Source organism: Taeniopygia guttata, chromosome 7 (assembly GCF_048771995.1).
Source record: "Taeniopygia guttata chromosome 7, bTaeGut7.mat, whole genome shotgun sequence".
Taxonomy (NCBI): domain Eukaryota; kingdom Metazoa; phylum Chordata; class Aves; order Passeriformes; family Estrildidae; genus Taeniopygia; species Taeniopygia guttata.
In genome coordinates, this window is record NC_133032.1 from 29,652,483 (window position 1) to 29,671,631 (window position 19,149).

The 19,149-nt window shown below is 51.6% G+C and overlaps 2 protein-coding genes across 3 annotated transcripts; both read right to left on the reverse strand.

Moving 5' to 3' along the window:
- Positions 1 to 6,839: 6,839 nt before the first annotated feature.
- On the reverse strand, positions 6,840 to 8,374 carry LOC115496023 (uncharacterized). Of its 2 annotated transcripts, XM_041717629.2 has the most exons (4): positions 8,282 to 8,374; positions 7,820 to 7,922; positions 7,529 to 7,585; positions 6,840 to 7,223 (listed from the first exon to the last, which is right to left on the reverse strand). In XM_041717629.2, exons 1-4 carry the CDS (start codon positions 8,327 to 8,329, stop codon positions 7,018 to 7,020), a joined length of 414 nt encoding a protein of 137 aa, XP_041573563.2. In that variant the 5' UTR covers positions 8,330 to 8,374; the 3' UTR covers positions 6,840 to 7,017. The 2 variants fall into 2 exon arrangements, with proteins under 2 accessions (XP_041573563.2, XP_072787964.1); XM_072931863.1 differs by lacking the exon at positions 7,529 to 7,585.
- LOC140680240 (maestro heat-like repeat family member 5) lies at positions 8,341 to 13,083 on the reverse strand. The gene is made up of 12 exons (XM_072932018.1): positions 12,665 to 13,083; positions 12,297 to 12,361; positions 11,262 to 12,182; positions 10,930 to 11,078; positions 10,533 to 10,680; positions 10,140 to 10,330; positions 9,919 to 10,056; positions 9,534 to 9,648; positions 9,224 to 9,361; positions 8,826 to 9,002; positions 8,523 to 8,695; positions 8,341 to 8,371 (listed from the first exon to the last, which is right to left on the reverse strand). The coding sequence occupies exons 1-12, from the start codon at positions 12,780 to 12,782 to the stop codon at positions 8,341 to 8,343; spliced, it is 2,364 nt and encodes a 787-aa protein (XP_072788119.1). The 5' UTR covers positions 12,783 to 13,083.
- Positions 13,084 to 19,149: the final 6,066 nt, after the last annotated feature.

The following is a 19,149-nucleotide window of genomic DNA, read 5'->3' on the forward strand; positions in this document are numbered from 1 at the left end:
GTTACGGTTGTACGGGTCAGTTTTCCTGTTTTTGTTCAATTTTATAGTTAGTATGTTCTATGTACCCCCCTCTCCCTTTTCCCTATTGGTACGGCCCCAACCCTTCCTGCCTTTCCCCTTGTCCGTCACCAGACCACTCCCAGTCACCCCACCAAACCACTCCCTCATCTCCACACAGGAGCCCTGCCAATCACCCGGCACCCCGCCCCGAGATCCAGAAACTTCCATCCAGGGCGTCGAGTGATTGGGTGAAGGCCCAGGGCCCCTCCCATTCCATTGTTCTATTGGCCCCTTACCTCAGACCCCTCCCCAGGGAGCCACCCACACCTTTCCCCTATTGGTCCCAGTTCTCTCTGCCCCCCCACCCTATATAATCCTGTGTCAAGCAGTTTCTCTCTGCCTTCCTTGGTTGGCACCCAAGCATTAGTTGGATCCTAGTTAGTTTCTCCCTCACCCTGAGGGAAATAAAGGATCGTTCTGCCCCCAAAGAAGGACGCTTCCAGAGTCATCTCTTTCCGCGTGTGGGTCTCGCTTTCCATCGCCCTCGGCGCCAAAGATCCATCCCGAGCTCTCCAAAGACTCCCCTTGGAGTAGCCCAGCGGAGGGCTCGGGGAACCTGCTCGCTCCCTCCGGAGCTAGAGCTGAGCCGGGATCGACTGCCTTTCCGGAGGGGACGCGGCAGCTGGGAGCAGCTCTTTTGGCTTTCTCCCTTTAATTTAAAAGGAGCACCCTCACATTTCAGCCCCTGAACTGGCCCTCTCCAAGAAAACAGGCAGACTGAATTCTAAATGGCAAACAGGCACCCAGATTTCCTTGGCACATCTTGGCTTTAAGAGGAACATCTGATAAAAAAGGCAACTTTTGTCAAAGAGGTCCCTGTGCATGGCAGGGAAATATCAGTAAAAATCATGTGCTTTTGAAAACAACAGAATTCCCCCTCTGATGTGACTTTCCTTTCAATGCGTCTGTCTCCCAGAGGGAAACAGTTCCACATGTCCAAGATTGTGAGAGCCCAAATGAGTCAGATGTCCCTTTCCCTCTCAATAAGGTAGGGCAGGCTCCAGAATTAGTTATGCATCTGATTGTATCTCTAATAAACTGAATGTAATTAAAAAATAGAGCAGAGCCATTGCATTTTAACAGCTTGAAGCTTTCCCTGTAGAAGGATCATCAAACAGGGAAAGAATATGAAGATTCAGCTCCCCAGCACCTGCTGGGCAGCCTCTGTCAAGATTAACAGCATCTCACCAGGTTATTAAAGTGAACATGAATACTTTGGGGGCTCTGTGGGTAGTTATGGTATCACGTTTTACTATCTTCCACGGAAATGAAATTACTTATTGTAATTGCTTGTCAGTCACAGACCAACAAATCTGACAAAGGAAAGCTTTTCCCCTGCTAACGGGGAGCAGGAACAGAAGGGAGTGGATGGACTGAGCAAAACTCTGCTCTGATTCTTTTAGGGGGAAGGTAGAGGAAAATAACCAGAGAGGGAGGGAGAGAAAGGGCTTCAGTTTTGCACAGTGCCCTGAGAGAACCAATTCTGGCCAAATGACTTAAACTGAGTGAGCATCTCTCAGAGCTGCAAAGGGAGTGAGCAGGTGATGCAGGGTGGTGTGTTAGGCTGGGTGGAAGTGGCTGCTTTGTGGGCAGTGTATCAGACACAGCAGCTCAGCAGTTTCTTGATAACACCAACTATTACATCTCTTGGAGGCACTGCTGAGGTTTTGTATCCACCGGCAGGAGGTGTGAGCTTTGCACAGTGCAAAGATCAGACAAGAAAATGATCCATTTGGGTTGTTTGCTTTTGGGCACCTCAGCCTTTTCTGTTAGATTTGAAGGAAGAAGGACAGCACTTGGGAATGAGGGTGCTGGGAGCAAAGGGCACAGCAAGGGATCCCTGCAGGTATTTGGAAGTGAAGATTGCTGTAGCAGAGACAGAAACGCTCCTTTGAGAGCACCTTGGGAAGTGCAGCTGGCAGGACTCAGCAATCAGAACTCATAACCTACCTGGTGGAGGGATGAGCTGTGCTTATTTTACCTGTAGGCAGGCAGCAGTTCCAGCCCTATGGGAGAGCAGAGCTGGCTGCAGCTGTTGAGGCAGGGGCTGCCTTTTCCATCTTAAAGGGATCTCTCAGCTTTGCAGCAACAGAAGGCAAAGAACTCAAGGTGCAATTAAAATGGAAGCACACCACAGACAAGGCAACCAGCCTTGTTTTTGCCATTTGACCTGCAATTATAGGTGTCCACCAAGTAACCATGCTACTCAGTTTGAAAACCCTATAGTGTGCCCCCTTAGCATTCACAGTAGAAGTCACTATAGGTTCCTAACAGAGGAAAAAGAAAAAAAGACAGGTGCAATTTCAGAGTCTCCAAGCAAAAGGATGGCCTTGAAAGGACTATCTCATGTCCAGCCACAGCCAGCCTCAGGCAACAGGAATGAGAAAGACGGGATGAACAAGCAAATCATTCCCTATTTCCTCAGATTTTACACTGTGTTCTGACATTTGCAGTTCCAATTTCCAACTCAGTATTTCTTCACTTTTGGAATCGCTGTATTTTGTGGCATCTGCAATTTTTTGCAGTATTTGAAATAGGTAACTTCCTTCATGTATTCTGAACTTGTCATTTCCTGTCCTCATTTGATGCCACCTCACTGCTGCTTAAGAAGAGACTGTGAGCAGCTGCTGTTTATGCTCTGGCTCGTTCTACTCACAAAATGCTGACTCAGGGGCCAGTTAAGCCAAACCAGTTATGAGAAAAGCTTGGGTCACAGCTGAGGGATGCAATCCTGTATTTACACAAGTGTAAATGTACTAGAACTTGTCATAGAAACAAGTATGTTCAGCTCTTTAATTATTGTATTGTCTACTGTATCTAGTTTCCTACTGCATTAATCCCTGTCTTGAGATAGTTTTTGTTATGTAATTGGTGTTAATGATTAGTGTTCAGCATTAATTAAACAGATTGGTTTTCATTCTCAGATGTTTCACTTAAGATGCCTTCAGGCTACTAAACTGGGAGGGAGGTTTTTTTTTTAATCATGTCTTCATTAGTGCTTATGTCTCTTTTATCTGCAGATTTCCTTTGTACTGCAACATCAACCAGGGTACTAACAGCTTTTCCTCCTCTCAGCAGCAACTAAGCTCCAGTAAAGGATGCCTAGTGATACAATTACAGCTCATACCTTTTGTTATTTTGGTTCCTGCTCTCCTGGCTGTGTTTTGAATCATGAATGATAGATAGTATGATATTTACATACCAATTTTGCAACTTAATTTTAGTAGTAGCTGCATGACATGTACTAGGGTTTTCAGGTGAGCCTCTAGAGTTTAATAACATCATTTCCTTTTTAAAAGTTTATTTGATGATAAAGTGTCCAAATGTGGACAGGTAACAATTGCAAATTTTGTTAACAGTAAAGGCAGAAGAATTAATTGCCATTGTTAGGACATCACGTATAACACAAAGTGGAAAATGTCATTTAAGAACTACTGTTTTTCTACTGTCTCCTCTGTGATCTACAGTAAACCATTGGGGAAGTCATCCAATCTTCACTTATAGATGAGGTGAATCTATCACCTTCCTGTGTTCCTGTGGTTAATTGTCTTCACCACCAGAAACGTGAATCCTGTTTTGCATTGGAGCCTGTTCATTTTCAGGTTTTGGTCCCTGAATCCTGTCATTTCTGTGCCTCATCTATGTAAAGTGCCCTAGCCTAATGGAAATCTTCACTTCTGTAAAGATAATTACAGGTGCCCAAGTGTTATGTCTATTTTGAATTTCAGAATGGAACTGGTTAAAACTCTGGCAATCATTAGTGAGGAGGATTAAACTGTTCTTTGTATGGGTTAGAAGGTAGGATGCTTCTGTAGCAAGAATCAATATCCTACCCTAAGAGGTAGGAGTTGGTTGCTGGTCTCTGATCAGATCTGCCCAAATGAGCAGGGTCAGGTAGATTTTTGTGTACCAATACTGATTAGAGTGAAAGAAGTGCCATACTTTTCCAGAAAGGGAGACTTCTGTTATTGCTGCTTGTTACCTTCATTTCCTACCTGGTTTTGGATTACAGATGATGAAGTTTGATTGGTCATTTTGCACTGGGTAAAGTATATAGCAATATAGAATTATTGTGAATGACAGACATCCTCCTTTCTGAGGTGATCTGATCTCCACAGCACTGATTTCTCAGCTGTGCTGTGCCTGCCATTTAGAGCCATGGGCTAAGTTCTCTATTAAGAGCTTGGGTTGGACTGAGAATGTAGAAAAGGGTCCAGTTTTTCTTCATTTAGCAGCAACAGCTATCTTCAGACTTCCCCAGCTGACACCCATTACCCCAAAAAGTTGCCTTAGGTCTTGAGGCTCAGAAGTTAATAAGGAAGGAACAACATGAAAGCAGTAACAAACATAACCTTGCTTTGGTTTTTTCAATATCAGGTGTCAAGAGGCCAGGAAGAAAAAAATAATAGAGCTGGCAAAATACTCCTGAATGCCACTGTCCAGCCATTTTCAAAAATGAAGGATTCTCCTCAGCACGGCATGCTTGTGTTTCATATTCTCTTGGATCTTAGTAAATCCTATAACAAAGTATTGCAGCTCTATTGTTCACTTAAGCATATTACCTAACACAAATGACAATCTCTCTTCTTTTTGTTTCAGCCCTGCTATGATACACACACCTTGGTCACAGAGTGGGATTCTGTTAAACACTTGTGTTTACTTGTAGCTGTTTGTCAGTTCAAACTGACTTCTTTTTAACATCTCCTTGTGCTTCTGGTCCTGACCTCTGAGGAGGGAGGTCACACCAGTCATGAGTTAAATGTTGGGTTTGGTTCTGTGTACATGGAACAAACCACAAGGCTGGATTACAATTTCACCTCTTTCATAAATACCAGTCTTCATGTTCATACCTTCTTCTGTTAGCAAAGGTGTGATATAATAAAATGGAGAAAGAGGCTGAGGTTCTGCTCCTTGCTCTGCCCACACATTATCCAGGGCAGCCTTCACCATCACATCCAGCACCAGGGGCCTTTTCCAAGGCTCAGCAGAGTCAGCTGAGACCATTGATTTAAAATGATGAATTGACTTTTCATTGCTCATGTGGTGAGCAATGGTGATTCATCTGCTTTGCAAAAGGAAGTCCTCTGGATGGAGGAAATGGCCAGGAGACATAATCCCTTCCTGATTCCCCAGTACATCTTTCCTTATTTGAAAATAATTATGTGACTTTTTAAAAATATAATTTCTCTCAGAAATGAAATTCTAACTAAATACATTGTGGTACAGATTTCAAGGTTAATTTCCTTGATGGATAATCTTAAATTTATATTGGTCTAATCTTTTAACCCCCTTCAGAGTCAGTAAATTACAATTTGGTGACAACAGTTTTTTCCCAAATATTTTTCCCTATGTAAGGTGTCCTCCTAACAAGGGGTCTGCAATAATATTATAATTGTGTGGTATTTCAAACTGACTGTTTAAATGTGCTTTACCTCATGTTAAAGTGAGTTGATATAAAGAGTGTTCTTTCAAATGCTGCTTAAAAGGACATATTTAAAGCTCTTAGAAGTATAGCTGGTTTATTTTTCCCTACCTAATGAGATTAAATATAATTTAAAATGCCTTTCTGTAAGGGAAAGATGAAGACACTTTGCCTTAATTTAAGAGGAGCCTGTAGCAGTATTTTATAAAAAATTAATTAGAAGTTGTTCACTTTAGGGGAGCCAGCCTGAAGCATAGATCCTCCTACATGGGTTTACATTTCTAAAGCCTGCCTGGCAGACAAACGTGTACTTCTTCAAGATGCTCCCATCCAACTCCTTCACTCTGGTAGTTTATTGTGGGCCCCAGATTCAGTCAAAGAGAGAAATGGAGAGTTTCTTGCCAGACAGAAGCCTGGGAAAGATTTGGAGAAGAATGTAAATAATTCTTTATCTCTCGTGTTGCTCACATTGTTTATAGTTAAGTTCTATCACTGTGCGTCAAGCACTCTGCACCAATGGTGTGGCTTGTTTTCACTTCAGGAGCAATGGAATTGATCCTCACAAAACTCTGTATAAAAGACCAGTGTATTTTGAATACACCAGAGTTTTACACTCAGTAGCCTTTGGAGTCTGCCTTCTCATTCCTATCCTGCCTCACAGCGACATGCTCCCGACAGGCTCTGGAAGGCAGAGCACAGCCTGCCTGCCTCTGCCACCAGCACAGCCCAAACACAGGCGGAGGAAGAAGCAGCAGGGGCTGTTTTGCGGCCGTGCCCAAGAGAGACTGGAAGGGTGCCCTCCCTCTGCTCTCACTTGCTTGGCTTTCCGACTGGCTCCGAGACTGGGGCTGCCATTCCTCACTTGTGGGGACCAGAACCACAGCCGGGATCCCGGCACTGCCTGGCAGCGCTCCGGGCACTGGCAGGGTCGCGCGTCCCAGTCTCGGGCACCGCGCTGCTGTTTCCTTTGCCCTCAGGCACACCCAAAGCTCCCTGCTAAGCCCGGGTGGTCGCTGGTTCTGCCCTCTCCCTGATCCTGTGCAGGGATGGAGCACTGCTGAGCTTTCAGGAAGCTATTCCTGAAAACTTCCAGCATTCCAAGCTCCTTTGCCCTCTGTGGAAGCTTGCCATGGAATCCCTCACAGCTGGCTTCAGAGCATACTCAGGTTGGCTCTTCCAAATTCCAGGGGCTCCAGGCTGCCTGGAACTGCACCTTCAGCACAGGCACCTTTCCAGCCTGATCTGCCCTCGTTCTGTGTGTGTGTGCACAGAACACGGCGTGGAAGAGAACAGCAGCATGGGCCTGCGTGTCCCAGGGCCCGGGATTTGCACCGCTTCAGCTCCACAGAGATGCAGGTAAGGGGAGAAACCAAACTCTTTATTAATGGAAGGGAAAGGGAAGGGATGAGATGGGGGCAAAAAAAGGGGGATGGGCAGGGTCTGAGGGCTGGAGGGAAGGAGCTGTCAACAGGGAATGGGGAGGGAGCTGTCAACAGGGAGGGGGAAGGCAGCAGCTATGGGAGCTTCCCACAGGCTCAGTTATGGCCAGCAGCAGCTGTGCCTGGAGCTCCAGTGACATTGAGTCCTGGTGCTCTCTTCACTGTCTCTGGGTACTCGTCTTGGGATCGTGGTTCTCCGAATCCAGCAGATGACCTCAGTTCTGCACATCTTCGTCCAAAACTTTCCTGAATTTCCAGGTACGTGGAGGATGGGCTGTCATCTTCGCTCATGGTTTCAAGGGCTGGAAGACAGATAAACTACCACAGTCAGAGCCCAGAGGGCCACCCGGTGATTCTTCTGCTAAGGCCATCTCTCCCAGCTCTTGCCATGCCTAACAGAGATGAGGAGCCAACGGGATCAGCCGCAAGGCGCTGGTCACGAATCCCCCCAGTGGCGTCCCTGAAATCTCTCTGTGCCCTGCCCACACCAGCACTCGTCCACACAAGGAGCGAAGCTGGCCGCAGCCGGGACAGGGATTGCAGCTCCCTGGCCGGCATTGCAGCTCTCCCGGCCAGCCCCCGCTGACAGCCCGCTGCCCCCACTCACCCTGAGAAAGAACCTGAAGCTCGGCTGGCTGTCCCTTCAGGTACTGCCCGGCCGTCCCTGGGAACACAGAGCCTGTCAGGCCCAGCGGCACAGCTCCCTGCCAGCGTGCTGCCAGCCTTGGGGCCACACGCCCTCCTGGCCCGGCAGGGCTCAGCCCGGGCCCTCGCCGCACGCTGCCGCCCCAGGGCACGGCGGCCAGAGGCACTGGGCCCGGGTGGCGCTGCCGGGGCAGCAGAGGGGCTGGGGCCGAGCTGCGGCGGGGCGGGGAGGGAGCCCGGGCTGGTGGCTCACCCATGAACCTGACGGCCGCCTCTCGCAGGGGCTCCTGTGGGCTCTCCAGGTAGGGCAGGGCCCGGCGCAGGTGCTCGGCCGCTCGGCTCCTGTCCTCTGCCAGCTGGAGAGAGCGGCAGCAGGGAAGGGTTGGCGCGGGCTCAGCCCCTGTGCTGGGCGCTCCCTGCGCCAGCCCCGGCCTCCCCTGCCCGTACAGCCCTGAGGCCCGGCCAGCAGCCGCTGGTGCCGGGCTCTGGAGGGGGCAGAGGGCCGGCTGCTGCCCGGGGAGCCGCGGTGCCGCCCCGCAGCCCCGCCGGGCCGCGGCTCCATCGGCACCCGGCTCGGGCCGCAGGAGCCTGGAGCAGAGCCCGCGCGGCCTCGGGCTGCAGCAGCGGGCAGGGGCACAGCTGCCAGCCCGCACACCGAGCACCGCACCCAGGGGGCTTCTCCAGGCTGAGGCTGCGGCTTCCCGGCCCTCCTTACCAGGCAGTTGGCGAACTTCAAAAGCTTCTCCTTTACCATCTGCTTCATACCCTTCTTCTTCAGGAACCCAGCAGCACAAAGCAGTGTTTTCTGAGAGGCCTGGAGAGCAGCAGAGACCCAGAGATGGCCCCAGAGCCCAGGGCGCAGGACCCGCGTCCCTGTGCCAAGGCCCGGAGGAGGCTGCAGCCCGCCAGGCTCCAGGGTGGGAGGCAGCTGAGCCCCCTCCCAGGGATCCACCAGCATCACACAAAACCTCACATTTGCCACACGCTGGTTGTCCTCATGGCAGTGCAAGAAGAGGGGGATCTGGCTCTGGTTCACAATTCTCTTCAGGGGCTTTTTTGCCTCATCCACTACTAAGTCCATCACCTTTTCAAAAAGTTGAATGGAGAGCAGCTGCACATGGCTGCTGTCCTGGAGGAAAGGAAGCAGAAAAGTCCTCAGAAACAACTTCTCAAGCCCACCTGAGTAAAAGACTAAAAATCCACAGGGTGCAAAGTTTATGGGCAGCAGCCAGTCCCATGCTTGGGGACACGAGCCTTACATGATCAAAGAGTGGTAGGAGTGCCTCAGCTAGCTTTGGGGCAGTAGTGCTGGATACCAAGATATTCTTGTTCTGGAGAACATTCATGAAGACAGAGAGGGACATGCTGACCACCTCTCCATGTGCATCCCCCAGCAGCTCCAGAAGCCCTTGAGACAGCGGGTACATTCTTCTGGCCTGTGCGGAACACAAGGCTGGGATGGGAAGCTGTGGACGGCTGCATGGCCAGCACCGCCCTGGCGCTGCAAGCCCACCCTGCTGCTGCAGGGCCCACGGGGCCCCAAAGCACTGGGGCAGGTGAGGCAGGAGAGCTGGGAGCAGCTGCCTCAGCTCCTGAAGCCCTGCCAGCCCAAGGGGCTGCTTTGCCTAGCACAGCTTCAGCCGCCGCCCCTTCTCACCATCACAGGATCCTTGGCGAGCACCACAAGGCCTCGGAGCGCCAGGCGACGCCGCTCCCTGCACTCGCTCCGCAGGTACCTTGACATCATCTCCAGAATGCTGCCACCGCATTCACTCAAGTCCAGGCCCCCGAGGACCTGAAAAGCACAGGGCAGTGACAGGGGAGCCGGCCGGCAGGAGGCCAGAACCGCACAGGGCTGGGCCCAGGCAGCAGCACGGGGCGTGGGCACCGTCCCAAGCAGCTGTGGCTGCGAGAGGGCAGAGAGCTGGGAGGCAGCTGAGCCAGGCAGCGCTGGCCATCAGGCTCACCTCCACCAGGAATGCCAGGAAGGGCAGATCCCAGCATGGCTCTTCCCTGCTGTGTGGCCGGAGCAGGCGGAATGCAATGTAGGAACAGAAGGGGACCGAGACATGGCGCAACTCCCTGGCAGGGGGAAAAAAGGCCCTGAGGTGGGAAGGCCAAACCCCTCCCAGGAGTGACTCACAGAGGTCTGGTCTTTCCCCAGCATCCCTGGAGAGGATGTGGGCGCTTTGTGAGGCGGCCCCTTCTGGGCACCCTCCTCTCCAAGCTTTTTCCAGTTTCCTTGGCCATCCCTTGGTGAAAAGGCCCTCTGGCCCATGACCGCAGGAACTGTGAGGGGCACCTGGGCACAGGGCACAAATATTGGGGACCGTGGGGAGAAGGGGGTCTCACCTGGCCAGCAGACCCACGGCATAGTGCTGGGTGTCAGCACACAGCAGCGTGTCCCAGCCACGCTTGCGCTCCATAGCCACCACCACATGGTCCCACTGCAGTCGGCAGAGCAGAGCCTTCATGGCCTGCACTGCAAACCTGTGTGCAGAGCAAAGCCCAGGTCACACTGGGAGCACTGGCACTGGCCACAAGGGCACGGGAAAGGACGGGGGGACTGGGACCTGTTGGGCTTGCTGTGAAGGCGGTGTTCCTCCCAGCATGCTCTCCAGAATGTAGCAGCTTCCTCTGGTGGTATCTGCTGTGTGGTGATGACAACATGGAAGAGCAGAGCCACAAACAGGCGGGAGGAATAAAGGTTCATCGCCTCCTGGCACTCGGGCACCTGGAGAATCACCCAGAGCACCAGAGTTGCCTGCAAGAGAACAGCCCAAGGCAGCGCTCAGTGACGAGGTGTCCATGGGGCAGGATCCAAGAGCCGATGCAGGGGGAGCAGTGGGCTGGGTGCCCCCTGAGCCTGCCCCTAGCCCAGGTTTCAGCCCAGCAACTGAGGCTTAGAGAGGATGGAGAGCTGCTGGCAACCTGGGGGTGAGCAAAGGCCAGTTCCAGAAACTCACAGCCAGGGCAAAGACATCCTCGTTGTCCCCATCAGAGGTGCACATGCTGTGCAGAGGCCAGTTCTCCATCACACAGAGCAGTGTTGGCAGCACCTTTTCCACTGTGGGACTCGATGAGCCTATGGTTCTCCACATCATTGCAGCGGCTCTGTGGGATCAGAGCTCTGTGTCAGGGGCATCTCAGTCACAGCACCATGCCCTGTGCACCCGTGGGGGCCCAGGTGACAGAGCCTTGAAGGGCATGGGGGGAGTACTGGCAGCAGGCTCAGCAAACAGAGGGGCCCGAGGCTCCTGGGCCTCTCTGCCTGTCTGGCAGAGCCCCTTGGGCAGGCTGTGCAGGGCTGTGGGCCCTAAAGGCTGCTGAGCCCTGAGCTCTCAAGGCTCGTGGGCCCCATACCTGTCACACGTTGGGGCACAGCGCAGGAGGGTCAGCACCATGTCAGCAGGGTGTTCTTCAGCCAGCCTCAGAATGTCAATCTGCAGCCAGGCATCCACAGTGACTTGGGACATGAGACTCTGGTGGATGTTCTTTACCTTGGCTGGCACCTGGAGGAAGCATGGGGGAGAGATGGAGCATTGTCCAAGGGAACAACTTCCCCAGCTATTTCAAAGAAGTGCTTCCCTTCTTCCACACTGTGCTGTCCTCAAAGGCTGAGGGGGCCCAGAGACCATGGCTTGAGGGGACACACGATGCTGGGAGGCCTCCAGGCCTGGCCCCAGGCTGCTTACCTGCTGTGACTGAGAAGAAACACAAGGGTCCTTGAAAAAGTCGAATATGAGTTCCTGACTCAGAGTGGGAGAGGGCATGGTGTCAGTATTTGCGATGCCCTGAGTGTGTCTGGTTTTGGCGTTTGTGATGTCCACATCCTCAGTCACTGCCATGTCAGCCTTTGCCCTCTGGTCATTCATTGCAGCCTCAGAGTCTTCTGAGGGTTCTGCTGGATCTGTGCTGGTGTCAGTATTTGTGATGCCCTGAGTCCCTTCATTGTTAGTGTTTGTGATGTCCACATCCTCAGTCACTCCCATGTCAGCCTTTGCCCTCTGGTCATTCATTGCAGCCTCAGAGTCTTCTGAGGGTTCAGCTGGATCTGTGCTGGTGTCAGTATTTGTGATGCCCTGAGTCTCTTCAATGTTAGTGTTTGTGATGTCCACATCATCAGTCATTGATGTGAGGAGAGCCTTTGCCCTCTGGTCATTCATTGCAGCCTCAGAGTTTTCTGAGGGTTCAGCTGGATCTGGGCTGGTGTCAGTATTTGTGATGGCCTGAGTCTCTTCATTGTTAGTGTTTGTGATGTCCACATCTTCAGTCACTGCCATGTCAGCCTTTGCCCTCTGGTCATTCATTGCAGCCTCAGAGTCTTCTGAGGGTTCAGCTGGATCTGGGCTGGTGTCAGTATTTGTGATGCCCTCAGTCTCTTCATTGTCAGTGTTTGTGATGGCCACATCCTCAGTCATTGATGTGAGAAGAGCCTTTGTGCAGGTTTCAGTCACTGAGGTGTGAGAGTTCTCTGAGCGCTCAGATGAATCTGGGCTGACATCAGGCTCAGCCTGGAGCTCGGTCAGCCCCGACTCAGGCTCAGGCTCGGCCGGGCCCTCAGCTGCTGCGCTGCCGGTCTTGCTGCGTCGAATGCGCGGGGATTTCCAGAACGTCTGCAGGAGAACAAAGGAAAGTGAAGCCAGGGATGTTCCATGGAGTGCTCCAGGCATGGTGCTGGGCTGAGCAGTGACAGCAGGCCCAGCCCAGGTGGGGATGGCTGCAGGCACCTTCAGGGTTTTGTGGAAGCGGCCACGGGAGGGTTTCTTCTCTTCTGTGCGGTCCAGGGTTGCATCTGGCAAAGAGTGAGCACAGCCAGAATTGAGGGGCTGCGAGAGAGGCCGGAGAACACAGCCCAGCCCTGCGCTCCCCAGGCAGGGACAGCCCCGGGATACCCCAGGGGATGGAGCACGGCCACTGCGGGGTGTCTGCCCGGGCCCTCTTCCCTCCTGTCCATGGGCACGTCCCCAGGGGATGGGATGGGATGGGATGGGATGGGATGGGATGGGATGGGATGGGATGGGATGGGATGGGATGGGATGGAGCAGGGCCAAGGTGGCTGCAGGCATCAGCCCTGTGGCCCAGCTCTGCCACTCACCGTCCTCCAGTGGCTGGAACTGCTCCGGGTTTTCATGCTGTTGTGCTGGAGCAGCTTCAGGGCTTTTCTTTTTCTTCCCCCTGAACGCTCTGAACGAGCCGAGAAGTCTGCTCTCCATGCCAGAGTCTGGTATTGAGGGCACCTGACAGACAGATGGCTTGGGAAAGCTCCAAGTCAACAAGTCCTCAGGGGCACCTGCAAAAGAGAAGCCTCGGGAAGGCCACGGACTGCCAAGTCCTGTGGTCTTGCCACGAGGTCACCTGTAGGAGTAAAGCCTCAGAAAAGCTCCGGGTCAGGCATGAACAAGCGCGCTGTGCGGGGGCTCCTCATGGCACCGCTCTGTCCCGTCCTGTCTGGTCGCCTGCTCGGAGCAGAGTGGCGTGCTCTGGTCACTGCCGGCTCCTATGTCAGCACGTGTCACAAAGGCCATCCTGATCCGTTCTATGCCGTAGTGACCATGCTGCACCATGTCACAAAGGGGCCTTGCACACACTGCCACCTGCCCTGGGGCCACGCCCTGCCCACCCAAAGTGGCCCAGGTTGGAAGGAATCCCTGGCCCCAAGTGTCTGAGACAGCCCAACAGGATTTTTAGGAATGGCTCAGACCATCAGCAAACGCTGCCCTGCTCTGCGGGCTCAGGGCAGCAGAAGGAGCCCCCAGGGCTGCCGACACAGCCGCGCTGGGAAGGGCACGGGACCTTCCATGGAAGCTGGCATGGCCTCCTCAGGACGCGTCCCGGCCCGTGGCCATCCTAAACCCGCGGGTGTGGCACGCACAAGGAACTGTGGGCCAGGGCACGAATGCTGCCCTGAGCCCTGGGGCCCGGGGAACGCTGACACCAGCAGCTGTGGCAGAGTCCCCACCCAAGCAGAGCTGCCAGCCCCCGAGCCCTGGCAGGGCTGGTGCCCGTCTCCTGCCCCAGAGACCTGTGCCCCTGGGAGCCTTCTGTGCCAGAATGGTCCACACCCACGTGCACTGGGGGCTGTGCTCCTGCCTGCAGGGGCTGTTGGCAGGAGCACCTGGAGCAACTGGTGTCAACACTGAGCTGATGGCAAAATGGTTAACCCTGCCCCGGTATAGAGATCTAAGTGGCTAATAAAGTACAGCTCTCCCCCCTTGTTCCCTGCAGCACAATCAGGACCATGAACACAAACAGTCACAGATATTCTTTCTGCACCCCATAACCAAGGCTGTGCCAAACTACAGATGCTGCCTTCAAATGGACTCAAATTCCAGCCTAGACCTCTCACTCCCAGACAACTCCTTCCCCAACCCATCTCCAACACCAACACCCTGCAAACACCACACCAAAACCCTCAACAGCCCGCCAGGACCCCCAGCTGTCCCTGTCCCTCCGCAGAGCTCCCCTCCCTCCAGCAGACCCCCTGGTTCCCTGCACGTGCCGTGGGATGGCCTCAGGAGGATCTGCTCCAAGGCCTTCCCCGGCAGCAAGCTCAGGCTGCCAGGCCTATGGATCCTGGATCATCCTTCCCACTGAGCCTTCCATTGGCACGGCTCTTCCATTGGCACATCTGTGCTCAGCTGGGACTACTCAGCTCACCCAGGGCTGCTGGGAAAGGATGGAGAGAAGCCTGGCAAGCTCTTTCTCCAGCTCCCTCCGTATTACTGGGGAAGGTAGAACCTTCCACAGGAAAGCAACTAGTGCCACAAGGAGCGGGTGGCATCAGGCAGCTCTGGGGAAGCCCCTCAGGAATGCTGTATCCTGAGGGAACACCGTTGGTCTTGACCTGTTGGCACCAGCAGAAGCTTAAAATCAGCTGCCTCAGCTTCCAGGGCCTCTCTTGGCCAGCATCCTGACGTGGATGCAGGACGGCTGCCAGGCCCTGCTGGGACCCAGAGGGACAGGACCGGCTGTCTCGTGTCCATGCAGCACCCGTGACACAGCCAGGGCCATCCCGAGAGCAGACAGACGCTCACGGGCCAGCAGAGAGGAGCAAGGAGCCCTGGGCTCCTCTCAGTGTATCTCAGCTGGGCTCGCTCCACAGCACGCCCCCATTGGAAGGCCTGCTGATGCCCAGCAGCCAGAAATGCCTCCCTTGTGCTCTCCAAGCTGCACAGGGAGAGCCAAGGAGCAGGACACCTTGGCAGGCAAACCTTCCAAGCCTTTGCTGTGGCCAGGCACACACCAAGATCAGCCAAGACTCTCCACCACACTGCCTGGCCCACCCAGCCCAGCTCTGTGCTGGCCCTGGGCCACAGCAGCTCCCAGCATGCAGGAGGCACATGCATCTTGCCAAGAGATGCAACACAGCAGACAGGGAAGATGTGAAAAGTGAGTGTGTAAAGGCCTTTTAATTCACAGCTCCCACAGAGAGCTTTGGGGCTCACAGATGGACAGAGATGGTTCTGCTCACCCCTCTGTCCAAAGGGGGATGACACACGCTGCTGCAGGTGCTTGGGTTGGTCTCTGCAGGTCCAGGTGGATGCCAAATCTGCTCTTCACAGGCTTCTCCCTTCCCCCGCCCCTCTGCCAAGTCCAGAGGGCCTCAAGGACCAAAAGGAGCACAGAGAGCCAAAGGGGGACACTTGCACCTGCCTCACTGGGAGCTCCCTGGGAAGCACTTTCCTTGAGAAGCAAACCCCTGTCCTCCAAATGCATTACCCCAAATGTGCAGCTTTTCTGCTCTACACCAACACACCCTCAAGAAACGCTGGCAAGGCTGAAGGACTTCATGTCCTTTCAGGACAGGCACTCCAGCTCCAGCTGCTATTCCCCCAAGTGCCTTTCCAGGTGGAGGCTCAGACGTGCAGCCCCAGGCCCTCTACAGACACAAGCTGCTCACGGCCTCTTCACCTGCCTCAACTCCTGCCTGCGCTCCTGGCACCAAGACCAGGCTGTTCCCAGCCAGAGCCCAGAGCCCTGCTCCCGCAGGACGCTCTTGCCAGCACCTTCCAGGCCTCTCTGCTGTGCACACAGCGCTTTTCATGCCCACTCCAGTGGGTCTCTGATTCAGTCAAAGAGAGAAACGGAGAGTTTCTTGCCAGACAGAAGCCTGGGAAAGATTTGGAGAAGAATGTAAATAATTCTTTATCTCTCATGTTGTTCACATTGTTTGTAGTTAAGTTCTATCACTGTGCGTCAAGCACTCTGCACCAATGGTGTTGCTTGTTTTCACTTCAGGAGCAATGGAATTGATCCTCACAAAGCTCTGTATAAAAGACCAGTGTATTTTGAATACACCAGAGTTTTACACTCAGTAGCCTTTGGAGTCTGCCTTCTCATTCTCATCCTTGTTCGACAGCGACAGTTTATGATGTTGGCAAAGCAACCCAGGAGAGCAGTGAGGGACTGGCCTCGACTGGGAACTCTCCAGAGTTACTGACTTGATATTTACTGTAAGGCTTCACCCAGTTTTCCATCTTGGATCGGGAAATTTCTTCTGGGAAAGTGTGTGCATTTGTAGATAAGGCTCTTTAATGCCACGTATTGTGTGGGCCTCCAGGTGTTTGCTGTGTCATAGCAGCAGATGCACAGCAGATCAGGCAGAGCTGAAAGGAAAAGGCCACAGCACAGAGCAAGGGGAGCTGCTGTAGCTGAAAATCCAGAGGGAATTGAGGGCCTGCATTGCTGGTCTGAGTGTCTTTGCACAAGGGCAGAGGGTTTAGACTGGAGAAGAGGAGGCTCAGAGGTGACCTTATTGCTCTCTACAGCTTCCTGAAGGGAAGTTGTAGACAGGTGGGGGTCGATCTCTTCCACCGGGGAGCAACTGGCAGAACAAGAGGACACAGTCTCAAGCTACGTCAGGGAAGGTTTAGGTTGGATATTAGGAAAAAAATTTTCACTGAAAGAATAATAAAATACTGGATTTGTCTTCCCAGGGAGGTGGTGGAATCACCATCTCTGGATGTGTTTAAAAAAAGATTGGACTTGGCACTCGGTGCTATAGTCTAGTTGTGGTGTTAGGGCATAGGTTGGACTTGATGACCATAGACGTCTCTTCCAACCTCATTATTCTGTGATTCTGTGATTCTGTGATTCTGTGATTCTGTGATTCTGTGATTTGCTCTCACTGCTTTCGGGGTGTCTGCTTGTCTCCCTGAAGGTAATGAGGAAACATCGCTGTCCTGTCAGCTGAGCTGGGAAAAAGGGAAATAAAACAAGTGATTCCTAAAAGTAGAAAATACTTCTCTTGCAGGCAGCAGGTGGTGATTAAGAAGCAGAGCCTGTGTTTTTTAAGGACTCTATACTCTTTACTTGCCTGAAGACTTTTTTTCCTTTCTTTTTTCATCTTTTTTTGTTTTTTCCTTTTTCTTTTTGCAGTGTGAGATTGTGTGGTTGTGAATGCATGACATCTCACTGCTGAGCATGAGGGACAAAAGCTGTGTCTGGGCCATGTTTTCAAGTAGACAATGCAAAGAATGGATTAAATGAGAGAAATCAAATAGCTGCTCCATCAAAACTCTCTCGCTCTACTGGGGGATCCTGCATGGATGGGAAGGAGCAAAGTAAGGGCCAAAGATGTTTAGCAGCCTTGAAATTGCTCCATACTCCTCTTTTTGTTCCTGAGGCTGGGGACACTACATTTACACCAAATGGTGTTCTCTCTAAAGGAAAACTAAATGGGTTGTGAAGAGCAATTCAAGTCCCCAGGGAAATACAAGGAAACTAAATCAGATTGAGCATGTCAAAACGATCTCAGGTGATAGAGTTATGGGAGAACAAGGAAAGACGTCGACAAATATGGGAGGGAAAAATAGGTGCTGAGTGTTTTGAAGCTTCCTGCGTCAATCCAACTGGGACCAAGGGCATCCTGACCTTCCCAGGAAGCTGCTCAGGAGATTTGTCCCCAGGCTCTTCAAAAACCAAAGCTTAAAAAGAGCCAGACAGCAAAAATGAAGGCTAAGTTATTCTGACTGTATACTAAATGATGCTCCTAGTGCGGAATTTGGTGAAAAAGCAGATGTCACATTCCACTGTGGGGAATGGTGATGAGTTCTTTTAAAAGATCCAGAACTGAGATCACCATCATTTGTAGTCATGACTGGGAGCAAATGGAACTAAACAACTGTGAGAAATGAATTGTCAGTGGATTGTCTGCCCTTTTAGTGGAGTGTCTCAAGATTTACGTATATTTAAAGTACCACTTCTTTTGTGGTCTTTGCACTGGTGCAAGTTTTCTAACAGAGCCAGCTTTATTATAATTTAGAAAAAAAAAAATCTGGGGAATGCCATAGAAACCAAATATAGGGAGTAAGAGTTAGAGAAAATAGATTAAAATAGTGGGGGAAGACAATCCCAAGGTAATCCTAAAATATGCCAAGGGACACTATTAATGGTATCTTTTGGAGACAAATGCAAGCAAGAAAAAGAAACTGGTCTCTCCTTGGGAAGCTACTTAGACATGATATTTTAAAGAAGATTGCCTATAATTGAAAGAGACATGAAGAGAATGAGCATGAAAAAGGAGCACCCTGTAGGTGTAACCAAGCGGGTGTAAAATGAAAGTGGCAAATCTCCCAGTCCCTCCTCAGTTTCCTCCAGCTGCAGATCAGTTACACAGTAAATTGTTTAGAAGGGAATTACAGACACGAGGTATTAAAAGTCCAAGTCCATCCCTGAGTGTGGGACAGATAACCTTTTCTTTTCCATATATATTTGAACAAATTGTATAAGCTATTATTAGAATAGGAGGGGATTCACAGGAATGAGAAATCATTTAGCCTGAACTGCAGTGACAGTCCACAGCTTTTATGGGTCACTTTCTCCTCTGTGGCTCTAGACAGTGTGTGAGCAAACCTTCTCCAGACTCATCAAAAGGTTGCCACAGGAAAGTGAAAAATAATTTTAAGCAGTTACATTTGGAAAACAAAAAAAACCCCAAAACAACAAAAAAAGAATAAATTGAAATAAGACAGGAGAAGCTCTTTAGTTCCTTAGCAGTCTTGGCTGTTGTTTATATTCAAACTCAAGGCAAGGGAAGCTCAAAATCCAGGGACGAAAAGATTGGTTTTCTCTGTTCAGGACACAGCATGCAAAACCTACAAGAAAGGCAGAGCACACATATGATCCCTGCAGGATAAAGGTCTTGTCTCGGTCAACATTTACTCTCTGGATGAAGGAGATGAAATCATCCCCAGTGTACACAGTGCTGTTTCTCTTCTTTATGCTCATTACCTGAGGTGCTCCAAGCTGCAGTGGTGGCACAGGATTACCCCGTGTTTCCTTCCCCAGCAGAGAACAGCAGCCATCAGTTTCCTTCAAACACACATGAGCCTCGTAATAGCCACACGTAATGCTGCTGGAAAGGGACTCAGAAGGCAGTGAATCCCTTTGCTTATATTCTTTGTCCCGGATGATTGATTGATTTATGAACATAGGAAATCGCTAGTCCTCTAGTAACAGCTCAACAAGTAGTTTGTTTGGTTAAAAATAGAAGAAGCTCAAAATTATCAGTCTTCATGTTTACCGGGATTTTTTTTTTTGTTAAATATTTATGTCAGATATGCTATCCTCTTCTAAAAA

Bases quoted from the DNA above. Each gene is read 5' to 3' on its own strand.
- LOC115496023 (XM_041717629.2), bottom strand. From the start codon at position 8,329: ATGAAGCAGATGGTAAAGGAGAAGCTTTTGAAGTTCGCCAACTGCCTG. The intron at 7,923-8,281 runs GTAAGGAGGGCC...CGCTCTCTCCAG, and splicing joins TGAAGTTCGCCAACTGCCTG to CTGGCAGAGGACAGGAGCCG. The intron at 7,224-7,528 runs GTGAGTGGGGGC...TCTGTCTTCCAG, and splicing joins GCTTCAGGTTCTTTCTCAGG to CCCTTGAAACCATGAGCGAA.
- LOC140680240 (XM_072932018.1), bottom strand. From the start codon at position 12,782: ATGGAGAGCAGACTTCTCGGCTCGTTCAGAGCGTTCAGGGGGAAGAAA. The intron at 12,362-12,664 runs GTGAGTGGCAGA...ACTCTTTGCCAG, and splicing joins GTTCCAGCCACTGGAGGACG to ATGCAACCCTGGACCGCACA. The intron at 9,362-9,533 runs GTGAGCCTGATG...TGTGCTTTTCAG, and splicing joins TCCTGGCATTCCTGGTGGAG to GTCCTCGGGGGCCTGGACTT.